General features: G+C 48.8%; 1 protein-coding gene across 1 annotated transcript; it reads left to right on the top strand.

Moving 5' to 3' along the window:
* Positions 1 to 27,440, top strand: Tmem233 (transmembrane protein 233). The gene is made up of 3 exons (XM_051176660.1): positions 1 to 282; positions 19,165 to 19,301; positions 27,380 to 27,440. Exons 1-3 carry the CDS (start codon positions 19 to 21, stop codon positions 27,384 to 27,386), a joined length of 408 nt encoding a protein of 135 aa, XP_051032617.1. The 5' UTR covers positions 1 to 18; the 3' UTR covers positions 27,387 to 27,440.

The raw sequence follows: 27,440 nt of genomic DNA, 5'->3' as shown, positions 1-27,440 counted from the left end.
TCAGAGCCTCTGCTCACCATGAGCCGGCAGCCACAGCCCCAAACTGGGCGGACAGTGCGCTCCTCGTCCCTCCCGGCGTCGCCGACTTCACCCATGTCCCAGTATGCGTCCCGCTCAGACTCCAAGGGAGCACTGGACAGCAGCAGCCCCGAAGCCAACACGGAAGATGACAAGACCGAGGAGGACTTGCCTGAGCCCAAGAACTATCTGTGGCTCACCATTGTCGCGTGTTTTTGCCCAGCGTACCCAGTCAACATCGTGGCTTTGGTCTTCTCCATCATGGTGAGTGGGGTTGGTGCCAAAAGCAGCTGCAAAGGAGAGATCGGGGCGGCGCTGTCCCTCATGGACTTTTTGTGCTGGGTTTTCGGGGGCACACCTCCTCCTTCCCTGTCTTCGGCTCAGAGGCTCAGCTCTCTGCCCAAGACCGCCAGCGCGGGCTAACTGAGCCTTCCGCAGAAACAACTTTGTGCTTCATTGCCCCAGCGCTCCTTGTCCAAGTTCCCGGTCCGCAAATGCTTTCCTAGGACCTCATGGCGCACACGCTGACGAGCCACAGTGAGCCCCATACTTTGAGCTCGCAGGTTGTGTGTCCCTGGCTTGGCCACACTGAGCGTCCCTGCCCTCAAGCTCCCAAAGCTGTCCCTACCTGGGCAAGTACTTTCTCTTTGCAGCATGCTGGGCAATGCCTCCTTGGGGTCGCCCCGGAGATGGCCCAGAGCTCCTCTCCCTTGAGCTTGCCCCCTTGTGCCCAGAATGCTTTCTCCCGGGTCAGAGTTCCTTCTGTTTCTTCCTAAGCCCAGCACCCGCCTAGCCACCTCTGGAACCTGTTTTCCAGCTCTCTGCAGGCTGTCACCCGGACATTTCCAGGGCACTTTCTTGATTGTACCCGGCGCTCCTCTCACAAACCAAACGAAAAGCCGGCTTGCTCTCTGCTCTCTCTGCTTGTCCTAGTCCGCCCCGCTTTGCTGCACAAGGACCTCGTCAGACTATTCCCACCTCCACTCTGTCCTGTGCCCAGGGCCCCCAGCCAGTGCATGGGGACTCCTCCAGGGAGCTGCACCCTGGGGCTCAGCTTTGCCGCCCCAGGCAAAGCTCTGAAGAACCAGAGCCTTCCTCCCTTATTGACTAGAGCAGCTGGTCCCCCGGTGGTGACAAGGTGAAACTCACTCAGACACTGTCCCGGGACAACCTCAAGAGTTGCGTGCTCCCTCCCCCCACAGGCCCCACTCCTCCGGCAGCTCCCACCAAAGGCGGGATTCATTCAGCAGCGCTAAGTTTGCACAGCCCGCATCAAGTACACCCACTGGTAAAAGCTCTTGCACAGCCCGCATCAAGTACACCCACTGGTAAAAGCTCTCCTGCGTACAGCAGAGACTCCCTTTGCACGCACTGCCCTTCCCCAAACCTTGGCTGGCTGCACCATCGTGCCTGCGAGTACGCAATTGCTGGAGTTTGGGGGCTTGGTTCGAATCACACCACTTGTTAGTCCTGCGGTGTCCAGAAAGCGGTGCAGATCTCTGAACCTCGTTTTCTTTGTAAAACAAGAATTTTCATAGCTATACTTCAGGGCGATTGTAGGTATTGATGTGATGACTGACATACCTAGAATGGTGCCAGGCATTACAATAGTAATATTAATAACAATATTTTCCATATTCAAATGTCCTCTTTGTGAGACTTGACTAAAAGTTTTAAACAAAAGCCCTCCCCGAGCTGTAGGAGTCCCTTTCCTATTGCTCAGTGCAAGGCTTCTCCCCACATAATAGAGTCTTTTCAGGGTGTATGGGGGGCATGTATCGCACATGCGTGGAGGTCACAGAACAACTCTGTGGAGTTGCTTCTCATCATCTTCCACCTTTCTGTGAGTTCTGGGGATGGAACTTAGTCACCGGGCTTGCACAGCAGGCAGGTGCCTTTGCTGGCTGGGCCATCTCTCTGGCCCTTATTTTATTTTTTAATATGCTTACTACCTGCATCCCCTCGCTACACAAACAGCAAGCTGTATGAGGACAGGGGCATTTGCCATGTTTATCAGCGGGTGCTTCAGACTCTGACACGTGGATAATCTTAGGAAACATTACAAGAATGAATGCATGGGTGAAGGAAGGTGTTGATGGATTCACATATTTGCTCCTGTTTCAAAGTTCTGGAAGTTGAAGCTTTCACACTCATTTCTGTAAGATCGGCCAGCTGACTTCCCCTCTTCCTTCCTTTCCCTGGATATGGGATCCTGGGTTCGTCTGGGTTTTGTTCTTATTTTCAGAGAGGCCGGAGTTGTGGGCTGCCAGACTCTCTCAGCAGCAGACTCTGAAGCTGGCGCCAGTGCCCAGCCTGGTTTATTGTGAAGTCGCTAATTTACCCTTCCCGTTGCCACTTAGGAAAAAAAACAAACAAACAAACAAAAACACCTACAGAGGCTTTCCCTCTTGCTGGTCGGAACCCCAGCTGGTGGTGACAGGCTGGGTGTTAATGGTGCAGCTGGGGTACCCAGGGGGGTGAGGCTTAGGATGGGAGTCTCTCTTAATCCCCCCACTTCCCAAGCTTTTCTCCATAGTTTCACAGCAACCATTTGACCAGCAGAGCACTGAAGGCTTTGGGAAAGTTCCATACATCTTTTTTTAAAGCTTTAGTTATTCACCTGACATGTGGGGAAGGGATGTTGGTGAGTGCTGCTGTCGTTTGCTGCAGTTGGGGGGGTAATTTAATATTACTTTAATCTGTTAGTGAGGGTGCCTGTGCCCTTGGTATGGGGGGGTTGTCAGAGGACAACTTTGTGGGGTTGGTCCTGCCCTTCCACCTTTACGTGGGTTCTGGGGATTGAACTCAGGTCCTCAGGCTTATGTGGCAGCCGCTTGACCCACTAAGCCGTCTTGCCAGGTGCGGTTTTGTTGTTTTGTTTGTTCCCGGCTTGGGGTTTGTTGGCAACGATGCTGGGATGCTGGCGCTGCTGTTTTGAGACCGGTTCACTTTACAGCCCTGGCTGGCTTGGAACTCGTGGGTCGACAGATCTGTGCCGTTGTACCGGGCTTGAGTGCATTGTTTAACATTGAGTAGTACAGTCAGAATGATGAGACCAAATACACAATGCCAACCGTGCTGAGCCTGCAGCATCGGGCTGGGTGTGTACAGCAATCACCACACAGATGGGATCTGGTATCTGAAGGCACCACACGCTACCAGACGCTTGCTATTGTGTCTGCTCTAACCGACTGGAAGTAGTTTCTCGTTCAAGTAGCGTAAACGTGGGATTGATAAATTTCACGACAATGATCCCAAAGGGCAAAAACAAAAAGTTGTGTAGGGGCAAGGTAGGAGTCTGAGTGTGTTAGCTGTTGAAAGGAAAGAGGGGGATTGTATTTGTTCTGGCTGGCACGACATCCTGAGAACAGGGAAATTGAGAAAGTTCTGGACAAATCGGCTTTCTAGTAGAGCCACCCTCTCGGCTTCTCACTAACACATCAGTCTATTGATCATGATTGGATTCATTCGTGAGGGTAGCACCCTGCTTACCTTCTAGAAGTACAGCCCCTTGATAGCGTATAATGGGGACTGAACTCCAACAACTCAAACCACAACAGCAATCGTCCAATCCTGCCATGGGTGCACAAGATTCAGGGTGTCGTGTGACGCCCTGTCCTGACTGTTTTCCATTCTCACTCATCGATAAAACGTGACAAGCACAGCAATATGTCCGGGGGTCTCGGGAGTTACACATTCCCCATGAAGACATTTGGAAATGTTGGGAAGCATTTATAAGCAGCGGCACAGTGATTTGGGGAGTTTGGCATTGATGAAAGGAGTCACAATACAAGTGCCCCGGATTTCTCCCAACGCTGAACTGACATTTCCCAAGTACCAACAGCACCCCAATCCTTGCTCTCTGTTCATGTGACAAAACATTCTGACCCAAGGCCACATGGGAAGGAAGGGCTTATTTCTGCTCATATTTCACAATCCTCCACCAAAACCAACATGGTCCAGCCCATCACAGCTTGATTTCTGTTGCTGGGATAAAACACCCTGATCAAAAACAACTTGGGGAGGAAAGGATCTATTTGACTTTCACATCCGGGTCACAGCCAACCAGAGTGGAGTAGGGGCAGAAACAAGGTAGGAGCCTGAAGGCAGGTGCCATGGAGAAATGCGGCTTGGCACATGCTCAGCCTAAGTCCAGCCCCTAGGGATGATGACACCCACAATGAGCTGGGCCCTCGGACATCAAATAACAATCGCACAATTCCCCACAGCCATACCTGCAGGCCAAACTGATCTGGGTAATTCTCCAGTTAGGACTCCCTCAAATGATTCTGGGCTGTGTCAAGCTGACAGCCAATGATAACTGGGACACACTCTAATCAAGACATGCTGTGTAGTGGAAGACGATGGAAACGAAGGTATGCTGAAAATACTGAAGACTCCGAACAACCAGTTTCAAATAGTTAATAAAAAAAAAAAAAAAAAAAAAAAGCAAGCAATCACGCAGGGCGGTGGTGGCGCTCGCCTTTAATCCCAGCCCTTGGGAGGCAGAGGCAGAGGCAGGTGGATCTCCGTGGGTTCCAGACCAGCCTGGTCTACAAAGCGAGTTCCAGAACAGCCTCCAAAGCTACACAGGGAAACCATGTCTCGAAAAACAAAACAAAAAAGCAAATAATCTCAAAACAATCAGTTCTATGTAATTACATGTGGGAGCAGGTACATGGGAATAAAACTACTTAGAAAGATACAGAAGATTGGTCAGGCTGTGGGGATCGGGTGTTCTTTCCGACACCCACTGTGGAACCAGGGAGTCCTGTGGTTAAAGAGGCAGGACAATAACAGTGCTATACTGGAATGCTCATGTCCCATGGCCTGTGATGGAGGCATGAAAGTCTCAAGACCCTGAAAGAGCATTTATCAAGAGTATATTTAAGCTGATTCAGTGTTGTACTGTGTGACTTTTCCTAGGGTGACAAGAACATGTCTGTTCTTCCCAGGTAGGGCACCAATGACAGATGAAAGAGATAATTCCACCCAGGTCTAGCCTAGTGAACCGGTGAGTGGGTTTGGGTTACTTAACTGGAGCACGGTGACTCCAAGCCGCATCACCAACAAGCCCAGAGTCTCCCTCCTCCCTCCAGAGGCAATGTTTCAATTGGAAAGAAAATGACTACACAACACATATATCCCAAGAATTTCCCTCTCGAATGAGGTACTGCTAAGTCGCACTGCATTTCCATGTGAATTTGAATGCAGCGCCTTCCTGAGCCCTGGACCAGGGCTCGCAGCTTGGCAAGTGGAACGCAGGCTGCTTTTCGGGTCTCGTTCAGCATCTTTCCTTCTGCCCTAGTTATCTGTATTTATTACATCCGAAAGGAGCCCCATCGTTTCTCAGCATAGCCCTCCACCCTGGAGAAAGAATGTTTGCCAGTTCAACAAATATCAATATTCTAGAGCTTCTCTAGGCACCAGGACCTTCCCCTATTCCTACTGTGTTAATAAGACCATCACGGTCTCTCTCTTTAGATCTAGAAGAAGTGAGGTCCCCAGCAAGTTGTAAGACTGCTGACAAATCTATTGGTATTATAACTGTGATTTGATGGCTCCCTCAGAAGACTGTTGCTGAGTCCATACTAAGCCTCCATCCTTCTTGATGTCCTGATGCAATGATTTCCACCACTGACCTAATGGTTATTGCAGTCATGGATACAGAACAGCCCATGACTTCTGGCTGGTTAGCTTCCAATCTTCTTTCACCGGGAATCCTCCTTTACACCTTCAGAGCCTCTCTACAGACTCCAGCGAGGTTCAAAGCCTGTGCTGTCTGTCCTTCATGACTCCATATAAGCTGATCTTTCTGAAGCTTGGGTCTTTCTAATCCTGTAAGATAGGGGCTGACATGGTACTTAGCCAAGTGCACTTGCTGAGATTAAAAGCTAAGCATTTAAAACTGCGTAGAACCCAAGCAGAACACAGTACTGAAACCGATGACAGTGGTGGTGATGGTGGTGGTCATGATGTGATGATAATGATGATGGCAATGATGGCAACAGTGGTTGTGATGGTGTCTATAGACTAGAGGGACAGATCATTACCTTCCCCAATAGAAGTTCCTCTCTTTTGCTGCGTGACTAGCAAATCTGATATTAATAAAAACAGCAACACACCTCCTAAATAAGTATTTCTTACAGCCTAAAGGTAAACACTAAAGCTAAACTAAAATACACCAATAAGCCCCCATCTCAGCATGGAATAACAAGAGCTCTTGTTTCTCTTACTCTGATCTGAAACCACTTAAAGTGCTGGCAAGTGACTTAAAATGACATAAGCACCCAAAGTCAAACTACGTGTCCAGGAGAAGAAAACAGAGACAAAGAGATGGTTGAGCCTTGGCTAACTGTACACGGTGTGCCATTATGAAGTCTAGGTCCTACAGGGTGGCCAAGAAGAAAAAGTCTATTTTTTCCTGCAAAACTCTGAGGAGATTCAGAAATTAGAGCTATCCGTGAATATATTGCCTTTGAAGGTAATTAAAAGAGAGACGGTAGGACTGAAGAAAAGAGAAATCTTTGAAAGTGTGTTCATGTAGGCATTAGGGAGCTGGGAACACAGCCCACTGTCTTACAGAGGACAGTGATTCGATTCCCAGAACCCACGCGGCAGCTCATCAACTCCCTACAAGTCCAGTTCCAGAGACACTGGCAACCCTTGTGAAGTCCAAAGGTGCCAGACATCCATGTGGTGCATAGACCCACATGCAGGCAAAACACTAACACTCATAAAAATAAATAAATCTTAGCCGGGCCATGGTGGCACGCGCCTTTAATCCCAGCACTCGGGAGGCAGAGGCAGGTGGATCTCTGTGAGTTCAAGATCAGCCTGGTCTACAGAGTGAGTTCAGGACAGGCTCCAAAGCTACAGAGAAACCCTGTCTCGAAAAACCAAAACAAACAAACAAACAAATAAATCTTTTTTTTTTGGACAAGGAGGCCAGAAGACACCCAGACATCACCTAGGGCCCTCTGAAGCCAGGCAACCACATCCTCAGCAACTGTGATGAAGTCAACTCTCTGTGAGAATTAACGGCACGTGTCTAGACACCATCAGGGCTGAGTGGGGGGGGGGGCAACCTGAAACTGGGATTAATGGAAAGTCACCGTGTTCAACAAGGAAGCCCTTGGCCCCATTCCACTGCTCCGTCTCTCTGGCAGCCAGACAGGGGACGGGAGAATTTCTCTCCAGGGATGTGACCAGTTCAAACACAGGCGTGTCTGTGGGGGTTGTATTAATTGCCAATCTTAGTGCCATGACCAATACCCGACATGAAGGAAGGGTTTACGCTGTCTCATAGTTGGGACAGAAGCTAAAGTAGAAGGTCACATTGTCTGCATCTGACTGGGCCCCACAGACTCATGGTTTGCCCCTCTGTCCCCAGTGGATGGTGCACTTTCGGAAGGGTGTGGCACCTTTATGGAGTCAAGGCTATCCGATGGAGGGAGGTCAGTAGATGTGGGCCTTTGTAGGCTGTCGGGGACTCTGGCTGCTACACACTCTGCCTGCGCTCCCCACGGCCACGAACAAAGCTTTGCTTTCTTGCTGTCATGTGCTGAACCTCTAAGAGACTGGCCCAAACTAAATCTCTCCTCCCTCGAGGCATTTCTGATGATACTGTGGTCACAGAGACGTGAAAGCAACTAATACACATGGGATCCAGCAAAGGTATCCAGTGTAGAGAAGAGGCAAAGGGAAGTACTACCGAGAGCAAGACAATTGGCTTTATAAACAGAAGACGCTGCTGATGTTGGAATCGTGGGCCAAAGCCATTTGCAGGAAGACACCCACCAGCCTTCCCTGAACTTGACCGCATCTTCTCAGGATGACAAGATGTGTGGTCACGAAGAAAACAAATGCCCACAGAACGAAATACAAACTGTACTGTGTGTCTTTCCATTCGACTCAGAATCAACCAGGCACTGGCTCATCCATCAAAACTGGGTTTCAGGTGAATGACAATTAGGTTGTCCCCTCTACATAGTGACTTCCAGGACAGCCAGGGATACGTAAAGAGACACTGTTTCAAAATGCACACCCACACAAAAGAAAGTATGGATACCTGCCAAGCATGGCGGCACATGCCTTTTATCACAGCACTAGGGAGGCTGAGGCAGGCAGATCTCTGTGAGTTTGAGGCCAGCCTGGTCTACTTAGGGAGTTCCAGGACAGCCGGGGCTATATAATGAGAGCTTGTCTTGAGAATAAGTAAATAAAAAGAAAAAAGATTATGAACACCTGTGACTTCATTCCTACTGAGGACGCTTTCAAATATTCAATTGAGCAGGGAGAAGTCACACACTAAACGCTTCTCACGCCCCAGTCGCCCAAGCAGCTTGCTGGGTCATGAATGCCGCCCCATGCTCCCTCCGTGGCCTCTCCCCACCTTCCTCCATGCCCCACACGAGGAACTTATCTGTTTCTTTCACTCTTCATATCACACATCCTGTATGAACTGAGAAGAAAGGGTCTATAGTTCGCTGCTTTTAGGAAAACCATCTGTTCTTTGAAAAGTCCGGGGTTACTGTGGCTACCTGAGTTGTTCTTTGAGTGGTCTGGTGTCATCCTTGTTATTGGTATGGTCCTTGTTATTGATGCTGTTCTACAACCTACAATGTTTTCCTCTTTGAAGCATTTTCATAGCAATGCAAACAGACTCAGGAAGGTGACACTTGGGGCCCAAAATCAAAAACATCGGTCCTTGCACTGTCCACTCAGTTGCTTGAAACCCTGGGATGAGATGACCATGCACAGCCCTCTGACAGGAACTTGACTCTGAATGCTGACTTCTTCAATAGACTTGCCTTGTCAATATGGGAGCACCATCTACTACTCTCCATCAGCCCACGCGCAATTCCTCCCTGACGCTTGGCTTTAATGATGGGCAAAAGGACAATTCTCATTTGTCCTTGAAGATATTTATGGAGCAAAAAAAAAAAAAAAACACTAAGAGCTGAAGAGGGGACAGATGAGCATGAATGAGTTCGTGTAATAAGAGGAAATACACCTTGTCCTCTGGAAGCCCAGTCTCAGAGTTCCCAAGAATACTTTCAGGCTAAGAAACTCAGGAGCAAGCAAAGTCTAAACAGGAAACCCAAAAATGATCTGAAAATTCAGGCACCATTACTAAAAATGTCCACTAAGTGCCCGCATACATCAAGATATTTTGATGGAAGTCAGCTGTCTAGGAGTTTGGAGTCTAAAGTGCTGATCTCCGCAGAGTTCTTGCCTCTGGTCCAAAGGATTCAGATTGTGATCGGGCATTAATGTAACCCCACAGGTACACTGAGAGGATACGGGGAGAGAGGGGAGCGGGGACAGATCGACAGCTGCAAAGAGAGAGCCCCACTCCCCCGCAGCTGTATATACGGGAGACTAAGGGATAAGAAGGCAATGGTGCCTTTGGTGAAGAGAAGAGTATGTTTAAATATAAGGGAACATGCTATGATATTAAGACTTCAGTGTTGCAACTCACAAGGACAGAGGGCTGGTGTCATGGCTCAGAGGGTGAACCCGCTTGCCACCAAGTCAGACTATCTCCGTCCTGTCACTTGAAAGCACTTTGGTGGAATCAGAGGACCAACAACCGAATGTTGTTCCCTGACATTTACACACATGCCGTGACATGTGTGACACCCCCCACACACACGCACACACAGAAATGCTTAACTAAACATAGGTTTTCTTTTTATTCTTAAAGGACAAATATTAGTATATTCTAAATAGCCAGTAGGAAATATTGAACACCCATGCCTGAGGATATGGCGCCATGGATACAGCACTTGCGGAGTAGGCCTGAGGACCAGAGTTCAGAATCTCTCCAGCAAGCTGGCTAACTACACTAGCCAATCAGTGAGCTCTGGATTCAATCCGTGCTCATTTTACCAAGTAAACCAGACCCTTCCCGAGAGTGACAAGCAACGTAAGGAGAACAAACTAGCAGCGATGCGGGAGAGGAGGCAGGTGAAGGCAGTGGTGGAGAAGATGCTCTATTTTAGAAATTGTGGTGCGCAAAGACCGAAGTGTGAGGTGAGGCTCAGGGGCAGAAATACGCTACATGTACGAGAAGGTACATAAGTCATGTCATCTGTAGCGCCCCTCAGAGTGAGTTTGACTTCTTCAGGAAGGAACCCCTGTCACGAGCAGTTTTCCCACCAGCCTGGTCAGCCCCAAATAACACACAGAGACGCTGTATTAGATATAAAGCTGTTGGCCGGTTACTAGAGTTTCTTACTGGCTGGCTCTGTCTTAAATATTAGTCCATTTCTATCAATCTAAGTGTTTCCACGTGGTCTCATCTTACCGGAGAGAGGGTCCAGACCTCTTATCCTCTCGGGGCCTATATCTTGACTTCTCCTTACTGCATGTCCCAGAATCCTCCTTGTCTCCTAGTCACACCTATCTTACTTTCCTATTGGCCAACAGGGCTTTATTCATTAATGGGTAAGAGAAACATATTTACGGAATGACATCTCCCATCAAACCCCAGCATAGAATGTGTCGCTAGGAGCAGGGGTCTTCAGTCACCCGGCGGAGTGTCTGAATAATTTTTAATGGGCCTTCCTTTGGTCTGCCCTCAATACAACCCGTTCACATATCCAGCACCAGTTCACAATTTGCTCTTTCTCACACCCTTTTTCCAAACTGGACCTATTACACTAAGCTAATTTGTTCGCTGTGGAAGCAGAACCTATTTTTGTTCGGGTGCTGGCTCACCTAAGAGTTAATGAGCTGCGATGTAAATAGGGTTTGCATTAGTCAACAATAGCTGGGGTTGGATGGTTCTCACCTTTCACCTGCTCCTTGTGAAACACCTGTCTATCTTCTTCTGGGTGTTCTAACTAGCTTTAACTCACAGTGTTAACACAGTTCAGAGTAACCTGAGAAGCCAGTCCCAAATGAGGGATTGTCTGGATTAGACTGGCCTGTGGGCATGCCTATGGGGAATTGTCTTGTTAATCGATGCAGGGACCCAGCACACTTGGGGGGGGGCACCATTCCCTGGGAATGCAAGGCTGGCTGAGCCTGAGCAAGTGAGCAAGCCAGCAAGCACTGTTCCTTCGCATTCTGCTTCATCTCTGTGCCTTGGCTTCCCCCATGATGGACTGACGTATGTAACCTGTAAGCTGAAATAAGCGGTATCTGCCACAGCAACAGAATGAACTAGAACACGCGGTGTTTCCCAGGGGCTACCACAAAAGTCCAACCCGCGAATTCTGGCTCCTGCTTGGTCTTGCTGCAGCTCTTGGTGGACACCTGGGGTAGTCATTGTGCCCACAGGCTGTTTCTGAGCCCTGCCATCTCCTAACAGTCATTACCCCCGGCTTTGAAGAAGCTAAGGCTCCATCACTGGGCAGTTTTCCTTCCACCATCAGATAACACAGCGAGGTGGGACTTAATATATCTAAAAGGCTGCAAAGCCATCCCCACGATCTGACTCCTGCAAACTTTCACACCCCCTAAAGAAATTTTGCCCAGCCTGGTCTGTGGCTCACACCTAACCCAGCACTAGGAAAGTTGGGTCAGGAGAAGCCTTGAGTTTGAGACCAACCGAACTAAAAAATAAGAAAGGGAAAATGTAAATATTGAAAATTTTGCACCAGCATAGAAATTCTACTTTCTTAGTCAGGTGTGGTGGCGCATGCCTGTGATCACAGCACTTGGAGGTCTGCGGTAAGAGAATTGCTACAAGTTCAAGGCCAGTCTTGGCTATGTCGGAAGACCTTATTTCAAATAAGGAAAAGAGTTTTGGGCATGCCAGGGCTGTTACACTCATACACTTAGCAGCAGCGGCTGCCTATTCAAGGCCGGCATAAGGCCAGGCCAATCAACCCTCCTGCTTGGATACAGGTGGGGTGTCACAGGCCCTACCCACAGCTGAGAGCTACTGGCACTTGCTGGGGGGGGGGGGCGGGTGAGAACCAGTTTAAGAGAATGGCTCTGTACCATGTGCCTATGTGCAGTCCTCACTGGAGGGGGGGATGCAGTCATGAAGTTGGGGTGGGGAGTGAGTCTGAGAGCCGATGTCTATACAGACACACGTATGAAATTCTCTAAGAATAGATAAATGGAAAGGGCCCACGTCTGTCATCACTTCACTCCCCAGGCAAAACCAGCAAGCCTTCTGTCCTGGTACCTTTATTTATGCTGGATATCCCCTGAAACGGAGTCTCACACTCATGATCTTTCACGGCTGGCTTCTGCCCTGTTGCACCCTGGTTTTCAAGGTACACTTACATTGCCCAGCATCAGCACTCGCCTCTTTTTAAGGCTAAACAATATCCTGGAGCTTTTTTTTTTTTAAGGCTAAGCACCAGAAAATTATACCTTTGACTAAGTGTTGGATAAATTGGAATTGCTGTGACTCCACTCAGCACTGTTAATGAAGAGGAGGGAGTTGTGTGTGTTTAGTTATTAATTTCATCCCCGTTCAGATATTACAGAATCACAACGTGCGCCCGGTCCTGAGCCAGCCCTGGGGGCAAAAAAACACAACGTATACCCTGATGTTGCTTTAGATATTGATTTCCCCCCCAACTGTTCTTTCCTCTATTATTTGTTGATGGACATTTGGATTTAATCCACTTGGAGCCTATTACTGTTTGCATCTAAAATGTCCCCCACCCTTGAACACTTGCTTCCTCCTAACTGGGGACACCATTCGGAGAAGCTATGATACATTTGGGACAGCAGACACAGTGTGCAGAGGTGAGCTACTGGCTCTCCTGGGTATAGTCCGGCCCTGCTCCTGGTGAGCTCTGTTTCCTGAGGAACTGAGATATGACAAGCTGAGCTGCACCCTCCGCACCGAGCTGAAATAAATCCTTCCTCCCTGAGACCTTCTCCTGTCAGGTGTCATCTGTCACGGGGACACATGAGGGACCCCTGAGGGGCTCTGACAGATATGGCTGTTACGGACCTTCGCGTATAAGCTCTGTGTGCTAATCTACTTCAGTCTTCTTGGGAGCATCCTCCAGGCACCATTGTTGAACCCTGTGACGCTTTAGCCTTCTGAGGGCCCGGCAGAGTGCCTGCAAAGCAGGTGTGCCTTGCTCATACCTGGCCAGTGTCCCCAGAACTCATCGCCCTGATTATAAAATGGCCGTGACGCCGTAACAGTTTGGAAAACGTGGCTTGCATTGTGCTGACGGGCCAGCAGTCTAGCTTCCTTCCGGTGGCTGGAAGCAGGAAGCAGTTGCTATTGGTTGAATGTCACTGGCAGAATGGGCGTTGAGAGCTCTCAGCGCGCACGCATCCACAGAACACAGAAGCCCACTCAAGGGAATGCCCACGGAGGAGGCACAGAGAAGTTAGGCGACTTGCTCAGAATTCTAAGAGTAAAGCTCTGGGTGTGGCTCAGATATACAGCGCTTACCTCTCGTGTTTCCGGTGTGATCCCCAGAGCCACCACCAACAACAACAAATAATTAGTATGGTGATTTCTCAGGTGTGGTGGCACACTTTTATGATGGGGGTTGTCCTTTTATTTATATGCTTCTCTTGTTGGTTGATGAATAAAACACTGTTCAGCCAATTAGGCAGGGCTAGGAGACAAAGAGAATTCTGGGAAAGGTAGGTAGGGTGAGCCCACCACACAGAATCACCATGTGGAGCCCGGGAGGGTAGGACACGCAGGCATTCTCCCGTAAGATGAGGCCATGTAGAAACACATAGATTAATAGAAATGGGTTAATAATTAAGGCAAAGCTAGCCAGTAAGAAGCCCAAGCCACCAGCCCAAAGTTATATATCTAATATAACATCTGTATGCTTATTTGGAATTGAAAGGGGTGGGTGGTGGACCCAGCTGGGACAAAGAGCTTCTTGTTACACTTTAATAATCCCAGCACTAGGGAGCTGGGGGCACAGTAACCCTGGGCTGCAAAGCAAGTTCAAGGCCAATTTGAGATGCATATAGAAACCCTGTCTCAAAAGATAAAAAATAAATAAGTAAATAACCAAGGGGTGGACTAGAGAGATGGCTCAGCAGTTAAGAGCGTTTGCTGCTCTTGCAGAGGACCCAAGTTCAGTCCCCAGCACCCACATTAGGTGGCTCACAACAGACTGTAGCTCCAGTTCCAGGGGGTCTGACGCCCTCTGGTCCCTGAAGGCACCAGCATGCACGTGATGCACATAAACTCATGCAGGGACACACACATAAAATAAACAGGTAAGTCCTCTAAAACAACCAAAATCCAAGGGTTCGGGATACAGCTCAGTAGCAGAACACTTTCATACAGAACACCTCCTGACCCCACCCCACTCCACCCCACCCCACCCCAAACAAGGAAAGACCTAGTTGACAGAGGGAGCCCAGCACCGCTAGCTCGGCACCCTTCTACTGAGTCTCCATAGCACGGGGCCTTTCACTATTAGAAATGAAATCAGGGCCTCCAAGCCCATACGTGGTAGGTTATGGCCTCTAGCCGTTGGTCTCAGAGAGGAGTCTCCAATTCCAAGTCATTAGCAGGGCTTGGTCTGTAGTTCAGTGTGTGTGAGGTGCTGAGTTCAAGTCCCATGCAAAATAAACTCGTACATAAATAAATAAAGCCATAGCAGAGACAAATAGCTCCCATCTCTGAGAAACTTAGTACACAGATAAAGCCCTGTCCATAGGACTCCCACACAAGCACACACAGCAGACAGACGACAGCCTAACCACACACAGCACACACAGCAGACGACAGCCTAACCACACAAGCACACACAGCAGACGGACAGCCTAAACACACACAGCAGACAGACGACAGCCTAAACACACACAGTAGACGGACGATGGCCTAACCGCACACAGTAGATGGACAGCCTAAACACACACAGTAGACGGACATCGGCCTAACTGCACAGTGCTCACCCTCACCGCTCCCTTCTCCCCCTCCCTCTGTCTCCCTCTTCCAACCTTGATTCGATTCTCATGACCAGAACCTGCCCACTGTTGAGGTCTCGTTCTGTCTGTTTCCTCGGGCACCCCATTTTAAATGGGTCCCCTGCTCTAGGCAGTAGGATCTGACCCAGCCCTAGTCGAGAGCACACAAAGAAATTGGATAATGAACAAACTGATGTAATCCATCACTTTAGGACCACAGTGTCTCACCTGTGGGGGTCAAACAAGGCCCCCCCACACCTATAACCAACGGCTGTCCAAACAGGAAGAGCACGGGGAAACGCATCACTAGAAGGGCATTTCCCAGCAAAGCACGGCAGTGAAGTTCAAAACGAAAATTGGCTGTGTCTGGCCCTGCGCCGGGCTCTTGACAAGCGCAGCTAGATGCTCTCAAGTGAAAGGCGACTGGCAGGGACCCAGGGTTCAGTTAGCCTAGGGCCAGGGATCCCAGCTGGGCAGTGGCGCACACCTTTGATCCCAGCACTCGGGAGGCAAAGGCAGGAGGATCTCTGTGACTTCAAGGCCAGCCTGGTCTACAGAGTGAGTTCCAAGACAGCCAGGGCTAAAATAAAAATAAAATCAGGGGATCTGGTGCTCTCTTCTGACTCCCTAAGCATGACACACACATATGATGCACAAACATACACGCAGGCAAAAGACTCATTCACATAAAATAGAGTAAATGTCTTGAAAAAGAGGCTAGAGAGGTATGTGGAGGAGGGGCAGCCCAGAAGAGCTGGGAAGGCTCCACAATTGTTCACAGCATTGAGAACACATGGCTGCAGAATGTCCAGCCTTAGCAGGACATTTCTGTCACCCCCCTTCCCAGGATCAGGCACGTCAAGAAATAAAGGGCAGAGCGAATATAAGGACCAGAGGGAAGAGGGTGAGGACTGGGCAGTGCTGACCCCCGGGCACGGCAGGGTCACTGTTTTGTCACAGGAAAAGTCAGAAGCTGTGCCACCCAGCTTTCTGCTTACTGTAGCAAAATACCTTGTCTCATAGTGGTGGAGGTTTCTGGGCACCGTCTGTCTGTCTGTGGCTTTTCAGTGTGTGAAGAGTTAACTGCATAACAAGAACACAGGCAGAGAAAGGACTTCCTTCACGGAAGCTGGGGAAACAGAGAGAGAGAGAGAGAGAGAGAGAGGAGAAACCAGAACCCTACAAGTCCCGTCAAGGACACCCCTCAGTGGCCTAGAGCCTCCCAAGCCGGCCTTCTGAAGACTGCAGCATGTGGCCCTCTGGGGAACATTCCAGAACTGAACTATATACATAGCAGGAGCCAAAACATACAGAAAAGGGGGAAGAGAAGGGACAGGAAAAAGCGAGAGGAGAGAGGGAAAGGAGGAAGAGACTCACTTAGAAAGAAACGCCAGAAGTCCAATTTCAGAAGGCCCAAGCCGGCCATGAGAGGCCCGGGCGAGTGTTTAAAGGCAACAGCAATGGCAGGTCTGCTAAGTCTACCCAGGTTCGCATCACCTGTTCATAGCAAAAACAAGGCCTCCCTCTGCAGCCTGTGCCGTGCCGCCAGCCCGGCCTGAGGGAGGGTGAAGCTGTCTCCACACGCACCTGTAGGCAACATGTGAGATGCTCACATGTGGAGGACCAGGGTCAGACACGCAGGCTTACTACTGCGGCTTTGTCTTGGGGTGCGAATTTCTTTCTCCTAACCTCAATCTAAGCATGCCCGGTCGTCATGGAAGCTGGGGCAAGTGTCAGACTTATGTGCACAGGATTCGTGGATGCAACATCTAAAAGGCAGACCAGGCCGCTGGGAAATGAGATTAGATGGAGTTCCATGTCCTGTCTGTTTCTGTAGTGTTGAAATAATGGGTGTGTATCCAAACTGCATTTGTAACTCTTGGGAGAATGAGGAAGACCGTGTGAGTTGGGCCACTGTAGCGGCTCAGCAGGTGAAAGCACTTGCGGCCAAGCCTGAGGACCCCTATGTCACGGAAAGAGTCCACTCCGACAAGATCAAGCACATTTTAGGCATCTATGGCCACCCCGGGTCCTCTCATTCTCTCCAACCAGGCGGCACAGTTTGCACTCTGAGCTCTTGAGGGGGGGTTATAACACAGGCCACCACCCTCGTCCCCTGCCAGTACAGACAGGGCAGTCCCAGCATCATGCTTCCCGCCATATTGCACTGGGACTTCTGAAGCCATGTGCCAAAGAAAACCACCCCTCTGGTAAGCTGCTTCCATCGAACAATTTCCACAACTATGAGCAAAGTAACTGCCATCAACCCGTCTGCTGATCCCCCTACCATAACACAAGTCCCTTAGACTGGAATCTTGGGATTCTATAGTCTCCTGCCCTGACCCTTTCCCTGTATCTTTACATTCACCCAGCAGATTAACCCGGGAGAGCCCTTCTCCAAGAACCAGAGGGGAGAACAAACTCAGGGTGGGAGTCCTATACAGACAGGAGAATCCTCTTTGGTCCTGGAAGAGGTTTCTCAACAGCATCCTGGTTCAGGCTCTCTCTCATGAGTCTTGGAGAGTCAAGGAGGGTCACCTGCAGGATGCCAGGCTGGCTGCAGGTGAGGAAGGATGCCCATAGCTTGTACTTGAACTCCTCAGCCAGGTGGTCAGCATGGCTTCAATTACCTGCAGGAAACTAGCCAAATAGCCCAGAGACCCCCCTCGCCACTTACGTGAGCCCACAGGCGATAGCCTGATGATAGGTACACCCTTCAGAATGCCCCAGGCTAGCTGTCTTCCCTGCGTATTTTGGCCACTGCTATTGGACAACATAAGATTTTTTTTTTTTCTTGTCTAACAGTTAAGAGTTAACGTTGTTTAGTTTGGTTTCCCTTTCTTACTCAGACCATCACTGTGACTGATGTCTGAGTCGTGTTTTCCGAGAACACACAGAACTACAATTTGTCAAGGGTGGGTGGCCTGAATCTTCACAACTCTATGCTGGACTCTAAGTTCTGAATCTGAATCTGTCACGCTCTGGGCGGTGACTGTGACTGTGACGCTATCCAAAACGCTACCTGAGCTTGGGTCCCCATGGTCATGGAGGCGGTCAGAGGCAGAGATGAGCCTGGCACACCCCTATCCACCCAAAGACTTAAAGTAAGAAGAAGGTGGGGGTAGCAACCAATTCATAGTAAAAGCCGGTGTGTGTCGAACATGCAAGGTCCATGCTGACCACTTCACATGTCAATTCACGGGATCCTCTGTGTGAAGCGGCCGCCACTGTTGCCCCCAATTCACAGACAAGGACAGGGAAAGGTTGGTTACTTTCCTTATCCCTGCTGCTCAAATAGACTCTGAACTCAGGCTTCTGAGATCTTGTTCTTTCTCAAGTAACCCCGGGTGGACCTGGAGCTGGCTGAGGGCAAGGACTAGCTGAAGTCCTGATCCCAGGCGAGCCTCCATCATCCCATTTTAGGTGTTTCTGGGGATCAGATCCCAGGGCCTTTGATGTGCTGAACTAACCCTCTACCCACTGAGCTGCCTCCCACAGAGTGGGAAAGGAGGCTCTGCTGAGCTCAGAAGGAACCCTTAGCATGCTGGGTCCTGGAGAAGTCATGGGTAATACAGAGCGACTAGGGAAGGAGGACCAAGGCTCAGAGCAGCATTTCTCATCTGCCGCAACATTCCGGCAGCCCGAGAAGCTGTGTCTGTGGGTACCAGTTAAAAGACGGCCTTGACTTGGGCACAGAGGCAAACAACTGAGCCAAAGCAATGGATGCATGTTGTCTGTAAATAACCAAACAGCAAATAGCTTGGGTCTGACAAGCGCTACAACTTCTGCCCCCAAGTTCCTAACACTGTTCCTGTAGCACAGAAGCAGCCACAAGCAATAGTAAACAAAGCAGTGTGGCTTCATCCAAAGGAGCTATGCAAAAACAGGTGGCGAGCTGGCCACTGGGGCTGTGAGTCACACTTGGCAATGACTGCCCTAATGCTTGACACACGTATGTCCTTTCATTCTACAGATGTGTATTAAGTGTCTTCCACTTGACCAGTGTGGCTCTGGGAACTGACATACTGGGCTGAATGAGAGAGACAAACACTAGTACCCACATAGCCCCTATCCGGGTGGAAATAAGAAATATACAGGCCTTGGGAAGGTTTCCTGGGAGAGGATAGCCATGTTGTTTTCCCAACAGCTTGGTAATGAGGGGAGCAGTCACCAATGGCTCCTTCAGAGTTGCTTCATCAAGACAGGCTGAGAAGGCTCACGGCCTTCCTTATGGTTGTCTGTGGTCATCAGCTCTTCCTTTCTGTCCCCCAGTCTCAGAACAGCTACAATGACGGAGACTACGAAGGAGCCAGGAGGCTGGGGAGGAATGCCAAGTGGGTGGCCATTGCCTCCATCATCATTGGCCTGCTCATCATCGGTGTTTTCTGTGTGGTGCAGTTCTACAGGAAGTAAGTAGGCTCTGCCAAACCCCTCCTGCTACTTAGTGCTTTTCTTGAACGCTCATGGGTCTCTACTGGCTACATTAAGATTGCCCAGTAGGTCTTCATCTTTTCACCATGGTACACAGACCATGCAGGGCGGATGTGAGGTCTGCCTTCCACACAGACTTTCAGAGACCAGGCTGTCAATCAATCACTCCACTACATTCTATCAGGGAAGAAGAGAAAAGCTTAGCTTGACACAACTGAAGCCATCTTGAGGCATGGCCGCCATGACTGTCCAAAGAATGGCCAGAGTCAGTTTTACCTGCTTAGTTTCCCATCAAATTACAAATAGACAAAACAATTAAAGTAGAAAGTGGACCTTCACCATCAGACCCAGGCTGGAGGGGTACACCTGACCCTTCAATACCACCTGAAGATAAACTAGGGACTCGCCAGCAAGGGTGAAGCCACCTTTTCCCTCCTTTCTGACCCAGGTTGCAGGGATCGACCTGTCCTGTGCTTCTTGGAACCACGGTTGCACCAGTGGTCCCCCGGTGAGGTGCGCTCTGCAATCCTCCACCTGGCACACAGGGCCAGTCCGCACACACTGGGGCTAAATGGCCCCGGCATGACAGTAAATGTTCTAGACCTTGCAGGACATGAGTTCTCGACCACCTCCTCTGTCATAAGTACTGAGCAGCAGCCATGGACGTGTGTGAATGGTTGGTGTGGTTGTGTGCCAGGAAACGTTCATTTACAAAAGCAAGTATTTTTAATCTGTGGGCTATAACTCCCTAGCCTTCATTTCTAGAACAGGAAGTGATGTCAGGCTAAGGCAGGGAGTGGGTGGGAGCAGAGAGAGCCCTGCAGCTCTCCCACTGCCTGAGGAAATGTCACTTAGGCTCACACTTAGAGGGCTGACGCCTGTCACCTGACTGTCAGAGGGCAGGAGACGTAAAGGCATAATCGCAGCAACCGGAATTGTTCTGATAGCCGTCTCAGCACGAGTCTGCCAAGTCAGGCCCCGTGTGGCCTTGCATCATGCTTGTCTCACTCCTAGTTGAAGGACAGAAGAGCCCCGTGCTTTGGGGCCACCCCTGAGCTCCCCTGTCAGGAAGAAAGGGACAGTGGTGCTTCTCTCTGGATTTACACAAGCTTTCCTGAATTCTCCAATAAGCTGGAATGACCTTCCCCTGATAGAATCGATGCCACTTTCCACCAGAGTTCTGAGGAAGGCAAAGGCCACGTGGTGCATGGCGCATGGCCTGGGCCAGGGATGAGAACCACAAACCCACAGGGCCAAGACTACTCCAGCTTTTCTTCCTGGGCAACCAACTCTTCTTCTACACCCTTGACCAAAGCCCTCCGCCCCTTAACCTGAGAAGGCCAACGTGGGTGGATGAGGGAGGAAGTCACATCCTTAGTCTGGGTAGGTCAGCCAGCCCAACCCTGGCAACTGAGGGGACAGCGGATGCCACAGGAGATGACTTCCTAGGAGATAAGCCAGATCCACAAACAACGAGGGCCAGGCAGATGTGGGAGGGAGTCCACGTCCTAGCGCCATGGGGAAATACGGGGAAAACAGACGGTGGTGTCCAAAGAGAGGGAAAGGGAAACCAAGAGAGCAAAGGAACTTGGGATTTCTGTTTGGATGACATTGATATCATCATCGAGTTCTTTAAAATCGATAGTGCTGGAGAACAGACGAGAACACGCACATGTGTGTGCGCGTGCGTGCGCGTGTATGTGTGTGCGCCTGTGTGTGCACGTGCATGCGTGTGTGTATGTGAGCGTGTGTGTGTGTGTGTGTGTGTCTCACGGATGCATATGTGCGTGCAGGTCACATGGCAGTCAGAGGCTGATGTTAGGGTGTACTCCCCATCACCAACCCACCTTTCGACACAGGGTCTGTCTCTGAACGCAGACAGATGTCTCTGCCCTAGGCTCTGCGGTGACATGACTGGCACTGACACATGTGGCTCTTGTGTTGGTGCTGGAGATCTGGAATCATGCTTACCCAGCGAGCACGTTGCCCACTGAGCTGCGTCTCCAGCACTGGGTTCTTAACCGCAGCTTCTCACTACCTGTCCATCAGCGCCTCCTTTTCTGGTGTGTCAGTGACAGGGATGAACTGTCCCCACTTTACGGTCAACTCCAGCACTCACCGACGGGGTTGACAGCACCATGAGGTCTGTAATGAGTCAAAGCCAAAACACACATGTGTCGTGGGTCAGGCAGGGTTAGGGCACAATGAGGAGACATGGGGGCCGTGGTGAACCATTTTAAAGGGAGCAACCACCCCTCAGGATGCTGACCCCACTTTTAAAAGGTGTTAGAAATCTGACTTAGATGTTGACAACTACACTGTTTAAACCCATAATAAGACAGAGTGATGACCGCACCTGCGGGTTGTAACCTGTCTACTTGGCAATGTGAGGTGATCATTTAGATCAAACCTCAGAGTACAGAGCTGGACAGACAGCTCATCAGTGAGGATCACCTCCTGCTCTTAACTGGGAACTGAGTTGGGTCCCCAGCACTCACACTGGGTAGCTCACAACTGCCTTTATCTCCAGTTCCAGGGTCATCAGACACCTGGCCTGCACTATCACCTGTATACATGTAACACATACACAGAGAGAGAGAGAGAGAGAGAGAGAGAGACAGAGAGACAGAGAGAAACACACACACACACACACAAAGAGAGAGAGAAAACACAGAGAGAAAAATACCACACACAGAGAAAGAGAGAGAGAGAGAGAGAAATACACACATATACTTAAAAAAATACTTTTAAAAAAAGAAATGTTTGTCCAAGTTTTTTTGAACAACAGGCCCAGAAGTCAACATACAAGAGAAATCCCGCTATTCATAGTATATGTTTGCACATGGTGTCACGGCATGTGCACATGCTTATGGCTGAAGCTTCCCTAATACGAATAAGAGCTGTGACTTGGAGGTCACTGTTCCAGTTTTTGTATCTCACGATGGTGAGTCATCGATTGTTAGCAGGATTCATACCCTAGTTCTGACCTGAGTTGGTAATGTAGATCTTTAAACCCAGCAGTCAGGGTGAGAAGCAAGCACATCTCTGTGATTTCAAGGACAACCTGTTCTACATATCGAGTTCCTGAGCTACACAGTGAGATCTTGTCTCAAAATAAAACCTCGAGCTAACACACAAACCATCTGGGCAAGCTGTTACATTCTCAGACTCCTTCCACCTTTCTACCCTAAGGTCAGATCCCTTTTAGAAACATTTCTGCCCAAGTCATTACAGAAAGCAAAAGAGGGTTTTTAGAGTCAGAACACCACGTTATTGAGTTAGAAATCCAAATAACTTAAGAGAGTTCTTTGCAAGCGTGAGTTGAGGAAGTGTTAGAGGCCAGTCCAGCCCTTTGTGTATGAGAGAGACCCAGAGAGAGAGAGGGAGAGAGAGAGAGAGAGGCAGAGCACTCTATTGGGAAAAGAAATCAATTGCAACCTTCCAGTAAGCTGAATAATAGGGCCAAATTCTCTATAATCCTTTGAAATAAAATATCCCAGCCTACTTTGTAGAAATTGGACAGCCATGTGGAAGTACCGAACAGAGGTCCCCAAGCTTTGCACTGCCTCAGAATTACCTGGAAATGTTTATACACATTCCCATCCAAAACATGCCCAGAGGGTTCCAACTGGGTAAATCAGATGTGAGCCTGGAACCTGCAATTTTTCAGCTCTGAACACCCCACCCCTGAGGATTCAGATCCCAGAGCTTAATAGAAGCCTCATGGTCCGATCCTGGCAAGCTTCTTCCTCCAAAGTGCAAAGGAAAAAAGGCACACTAAGGGTCGTCCTTAGCACAGTGGTCAGTTTCCTTTACATCAGCCAACTCACTGTCCTAGCTTGTTCTAAGTCAATGCCAAGGAGGAGAGTAGGGTTACGGATGTGTGCGTGTCCCCAGCAGGCTCTGTTGGAACAATCTGGAAGCCAGCAAGGCCTCCATGGAAGGGAAATCTGACTGCAGAGGTCACCAAGCATGGGTGAGGCAAAGCCATGACTTCTGCAGACTTCTGAGTTTAACTCAAAATTCCCCTCTAAAGAAAATGACTGATTTTCCGAAACTGTAAAGTATCTGTCTTTTAAAAAACGTGAGAGCCAGGCATGATGGCACACGCCTTTAGTCCCAGCACTCAGGATGTAGAGTGGGAGGAGCTCTGTGAGTTCAAGGCCAGCCTGGTCTCTATGTAGCTAGAGAGCTCCAAAACAAACCAGGACTACATAGTGAGATCCTGTCTCAAACTAAAACAAACTAGAGAGATGGCTTAGTGGTTAAGAGCACGGGCTGATCTTTCAGAGGACCCAAGTTCAATTCCCAGCACCTACTCAAGTGGCACACAACTATCTGTAACTCCAATTCCAGGGAATCTGATTCTCCCTTCTCGTCTCCAAGGACACCAGGTGTGCACATAGGACAAACACATATATGCAGATGAAACACTCATACCCAGAAAATAAAAGCACACAAATCTAAACAAAGTAGTAATAAATGGACTGGAGAGATGGCTCAGAGGCTGAGAGCTTTGGTGGCTCTCTTCCAGAGGACATGTTCAGAGCACTGCACTCACATGCAAATTACGCACACACATCCATAAGTAAAAATAATAAAGTAAATATTTTTTAAAAAATAAAATAAACAAAAATTTGATCTTGGTAGCTAGCATGGTGGTATATATCTGTAACCCCAGGTGACTTGAGAGACAGAGAGACTAGGCAATAAGGTCAAGAGTTTAAGGTCATCCTCTCCTACATAATAAATTCAAGACCAGCCTGAGCTAAATGAGTCCCTATCTCAAAAAAAAAAAAAATCTCAAAAAAACCCAAAAATTAATGTAGCTCTTTGGTAAAGTCCCTATGGTCTCTGGCACTGTTACCATTATTTCTACTATTATTGTTATTATTAAAAGTAGTTAGCCTTTATCCTTATTAAGAAAATAATAATCAAGATGGAGAATAGAACTCAAATGTCTCTATTGTGTTTCTTTAAATAGTCCCAAATCATGACAATCTTTAACTGAATTCATGGGAAGTTCTTGTTCAGCTAATTCTATAGACTACCTAAGTACTTCACATGATGTCTGGGGACAATTTCATGTCATCAAATTCTGAAGATCTGAGAATCGTGCAAATATTCAGTATTTTGCATAGAGCAATGCCTTTTCAGATGGTTCTGATCCAAATGGCATCAGAAAGTTGAAGTCTCTCAAAGTCAGGGACCTCTCTGCCCTCGAGTACAGAGATGAATCCCAGAGATGAAAGGTGATATTTCCCACCCTGAATATATGCAAATCCCTACCCAAGCCAACATGTCCACAGGGTTTAGCTTTCTCCTAAGTACCTTGAAGATTCAAGAGAGGTTACGCTAGTCTCAGTGGTCATGTTTTTCAAAGCACCCTCAGCTTTGAAAGACCATCTGCAACAGATTCAGCCCAAGGACTTGCACGCGTAGATCTCTGGGTCCCAGACAAGCCCTGGAGTGATCTTAAAATATGTGTAATCTCACAAGAGAGTGATTCTAAATAACCTAACATCACATAACCACTGTCCTACAGTTTTCATTTAATGAAAAAAACTCTCCCCCTACCCCCACCCCGGGTGTGTGCCATAAAACCAGGCGGTTTACATGCCTTCCGTAAGAGATAAAAACGTGTTTTCCTTTTTCTACACATTTGAAGCAGCACCCTTCTGCAGCCTGATGTGGGTTGATAGAGTTCCCCACATAACAAGCAATTCTCAGCAGACACCAGTTGGAACAGCTGCATTCGGATACCCCCTAACAAGAGGTACAGCCAGAACCCACAGACTGAGTGCTCACCTACTCAAGATGTCAGTCCTAAGCCTCCAATTAAATGTGATGACTTTCTACCAGACAGAAATCATGACCCCTCTCCAGATTCCTTTCATTTGTGTAGAACTCAAGGAAGCACTAATGGGTACTTACTTGCTATGAAGTACATCACTAAGGAGTGTAGATGCATCCTGATGGAAGAGAGGGAAGGTGTGGGAGCTTCCCTGCCACTCTGGGTGCAACATCCTTCAGGCACCAGTGGGTTGCAATCTAGAAGCTTCTCAGACCCTGTCTCTTTGGAGGGCTACAGGGGTTTCATAATGCTGGCATGAAGAATTATATCAACTCAGCCTTCCGCCTATTTCCCTTCCCTAGGAAAAAGAGATAGGACTGAAAACTGCTGACCTTTTGTCACACGACTGGTTTCCATAGCAACAATCCAGCATCACTAGGCTATCTAGGACCAACCAAGAGTTATCTGCTGGAACAAAAGATAACCTTATGATCCAATAAGTTCCAAGAAAACTTGATGCTCTACGTCAGGGACAGGGGTCAAAGAGAACAAAGGATTCTCTGAGTGCTGCTGTCTGCAAGGACTCTGGAGATCTCTTAGCTCCCCGGGGCAGAGGTCATGTTGTACCCAAGACACCCGCTGACACTCCATCTCCTGCATCCCCTCCTCCTTCCTCACAGCCTGTCTCATGGCCATTTGTCTGATAGCCCATGAGACCAAAGGAACTTCGTTAGCAACAATACCAGTTGAGCAAGACAGAGCATGGGCATAAAGGTAGCGACCGTGCTGTGCCACAAATGTGGCAGTCTCAGGGGTCACAAGTAGGGTCATCTTATATCTTCGATGGTGTTGAGTGCATCAAACTTCATCTTGAAAGTTTCTACAGGAAGTTGTCATTTTATACACTCAGGCAGAGCTGATCAGCCCCACCCAACTGCCTCCCCCCCCACCCCCCTCACCCACCCCACCCTCCCAACAACATTTCCAAGGTTGGGAAGAGATTGAAAGCCAAAGTCACTGGCTGTGTGTAGAGTTCTTGGTGCCTCCCTAAACACTACCCACTCTAGGCTCGCACTGGGTTCCCATCCATGTTCACAAACACTGAGTGCAGTGGCAGCCAGGTTCCTCAACCTTTGCGGAATAGCATGGATTTGTCATAAAGTAAAATAAGTATACAATACGATCCCCAGACATTACCTCTGTGTGATCTCGGGGATGTGCAAGTAGCGAAAAATAGATTCAGAACCATATTCAAAGTTATTGCTTAGCTGGGTGTGGAGTTGCAGCCATTTCCGTCTCAACCGCGGGTGGAAGATCACGAGGTTTCAGCCAGCCTGGTATGTATAATGAGACCCTGTCTCATAAAATGAAGCAACACCCCTGCAAACTAGCGCTTTGCAAACTAGCGCTGGCTTGTCATCTGTAGCCACAAGAGCCTTTGTGTCCCCAGGTTTCTTTAAGGAAGAACTTGCCATCTAAGGATGGTGGGGGCCCTGGGTGCCCCTTGGGAGGTGCACAGGAAGCAGGTATCGCCATCTAAGGGGGCTCAGTGTCCCAGATGCCCCAAGTGCCCATCGGGAGGAGCACAGTAACTACTGGCCTACTGTCCGCCGTGAAAGCACCTGTCTTGTACAGATTCGGGCCCATCCTTTCCTGCCTGCAGAACAGGTGGTAGCTGTGTCAGGATTGGAAGGGCACTTGTCACGTTCTGAGGTGGAATAAACAAGAACTCGGTCCTTTTTCAAAAGAACACAGGCAAATCTGGGACTGGCAAAATGCCTCGGTGGGCAAAGGAGCTTGCAGGTAAAATTGTGTTCTTTTCTGTGTAATTGGCGGGGACAAGACTTCCTGGGTATTGTTTTTACATAAATATGTCTTCCCTGAAGTTTTTTTTATTGCTAATAAAAATGGGGATATGATCTATTTCTCAAAGGTTGAGCAGGCTTTATTGGCTCAGATAAGTTAAGACACGGAAAATTCAAAGCTAAGTATCCAGCAATGGTAGATTTTTTTTCTGTGAAAATAAATATAAACTAGTGGGGTATGATGAAGACACAGAATGTAGCACACACAGGAGCTAAGGCCTGTTACCTCAGCACTGGAGAAGCTGAGGCAGGAGGACCTGCCTCAAGTTTAAGGACAGCCAGGGCTCCAGAGTTAGAGTCTGAGTCAAAAGAAAAATAACGGACCTCACCGGTGAGCAAGGAAGCACCGTTCAAAACACGAGTTAAACGCTGAGTTATTTTCTTGTCCCGACTGAAGCAGCTGAAAAGAGGGACCATCAAGATTGGCAGAGTGTGAAGCAATGGCAACTTTACTACAG

This window comes from Phodopus roborovskii, unplaced genomic scaffold, assembly GCF_943737965.1.
Source record: "Phodopus roborovskii unplaced genomic scaffold, PHOROB, whole genome shotgun sequence".
Lineage (NCBI taxonomy): Eukaryota > Metazoa > Chordata > Mammalia > Rodentia > Cricetidae > Phodopus > Phodopus roborovskii.
Note: the sequence above shows the minus strand (reverse complement) of the source record. Positions and strands in the feature narration are given on the sequence as shown.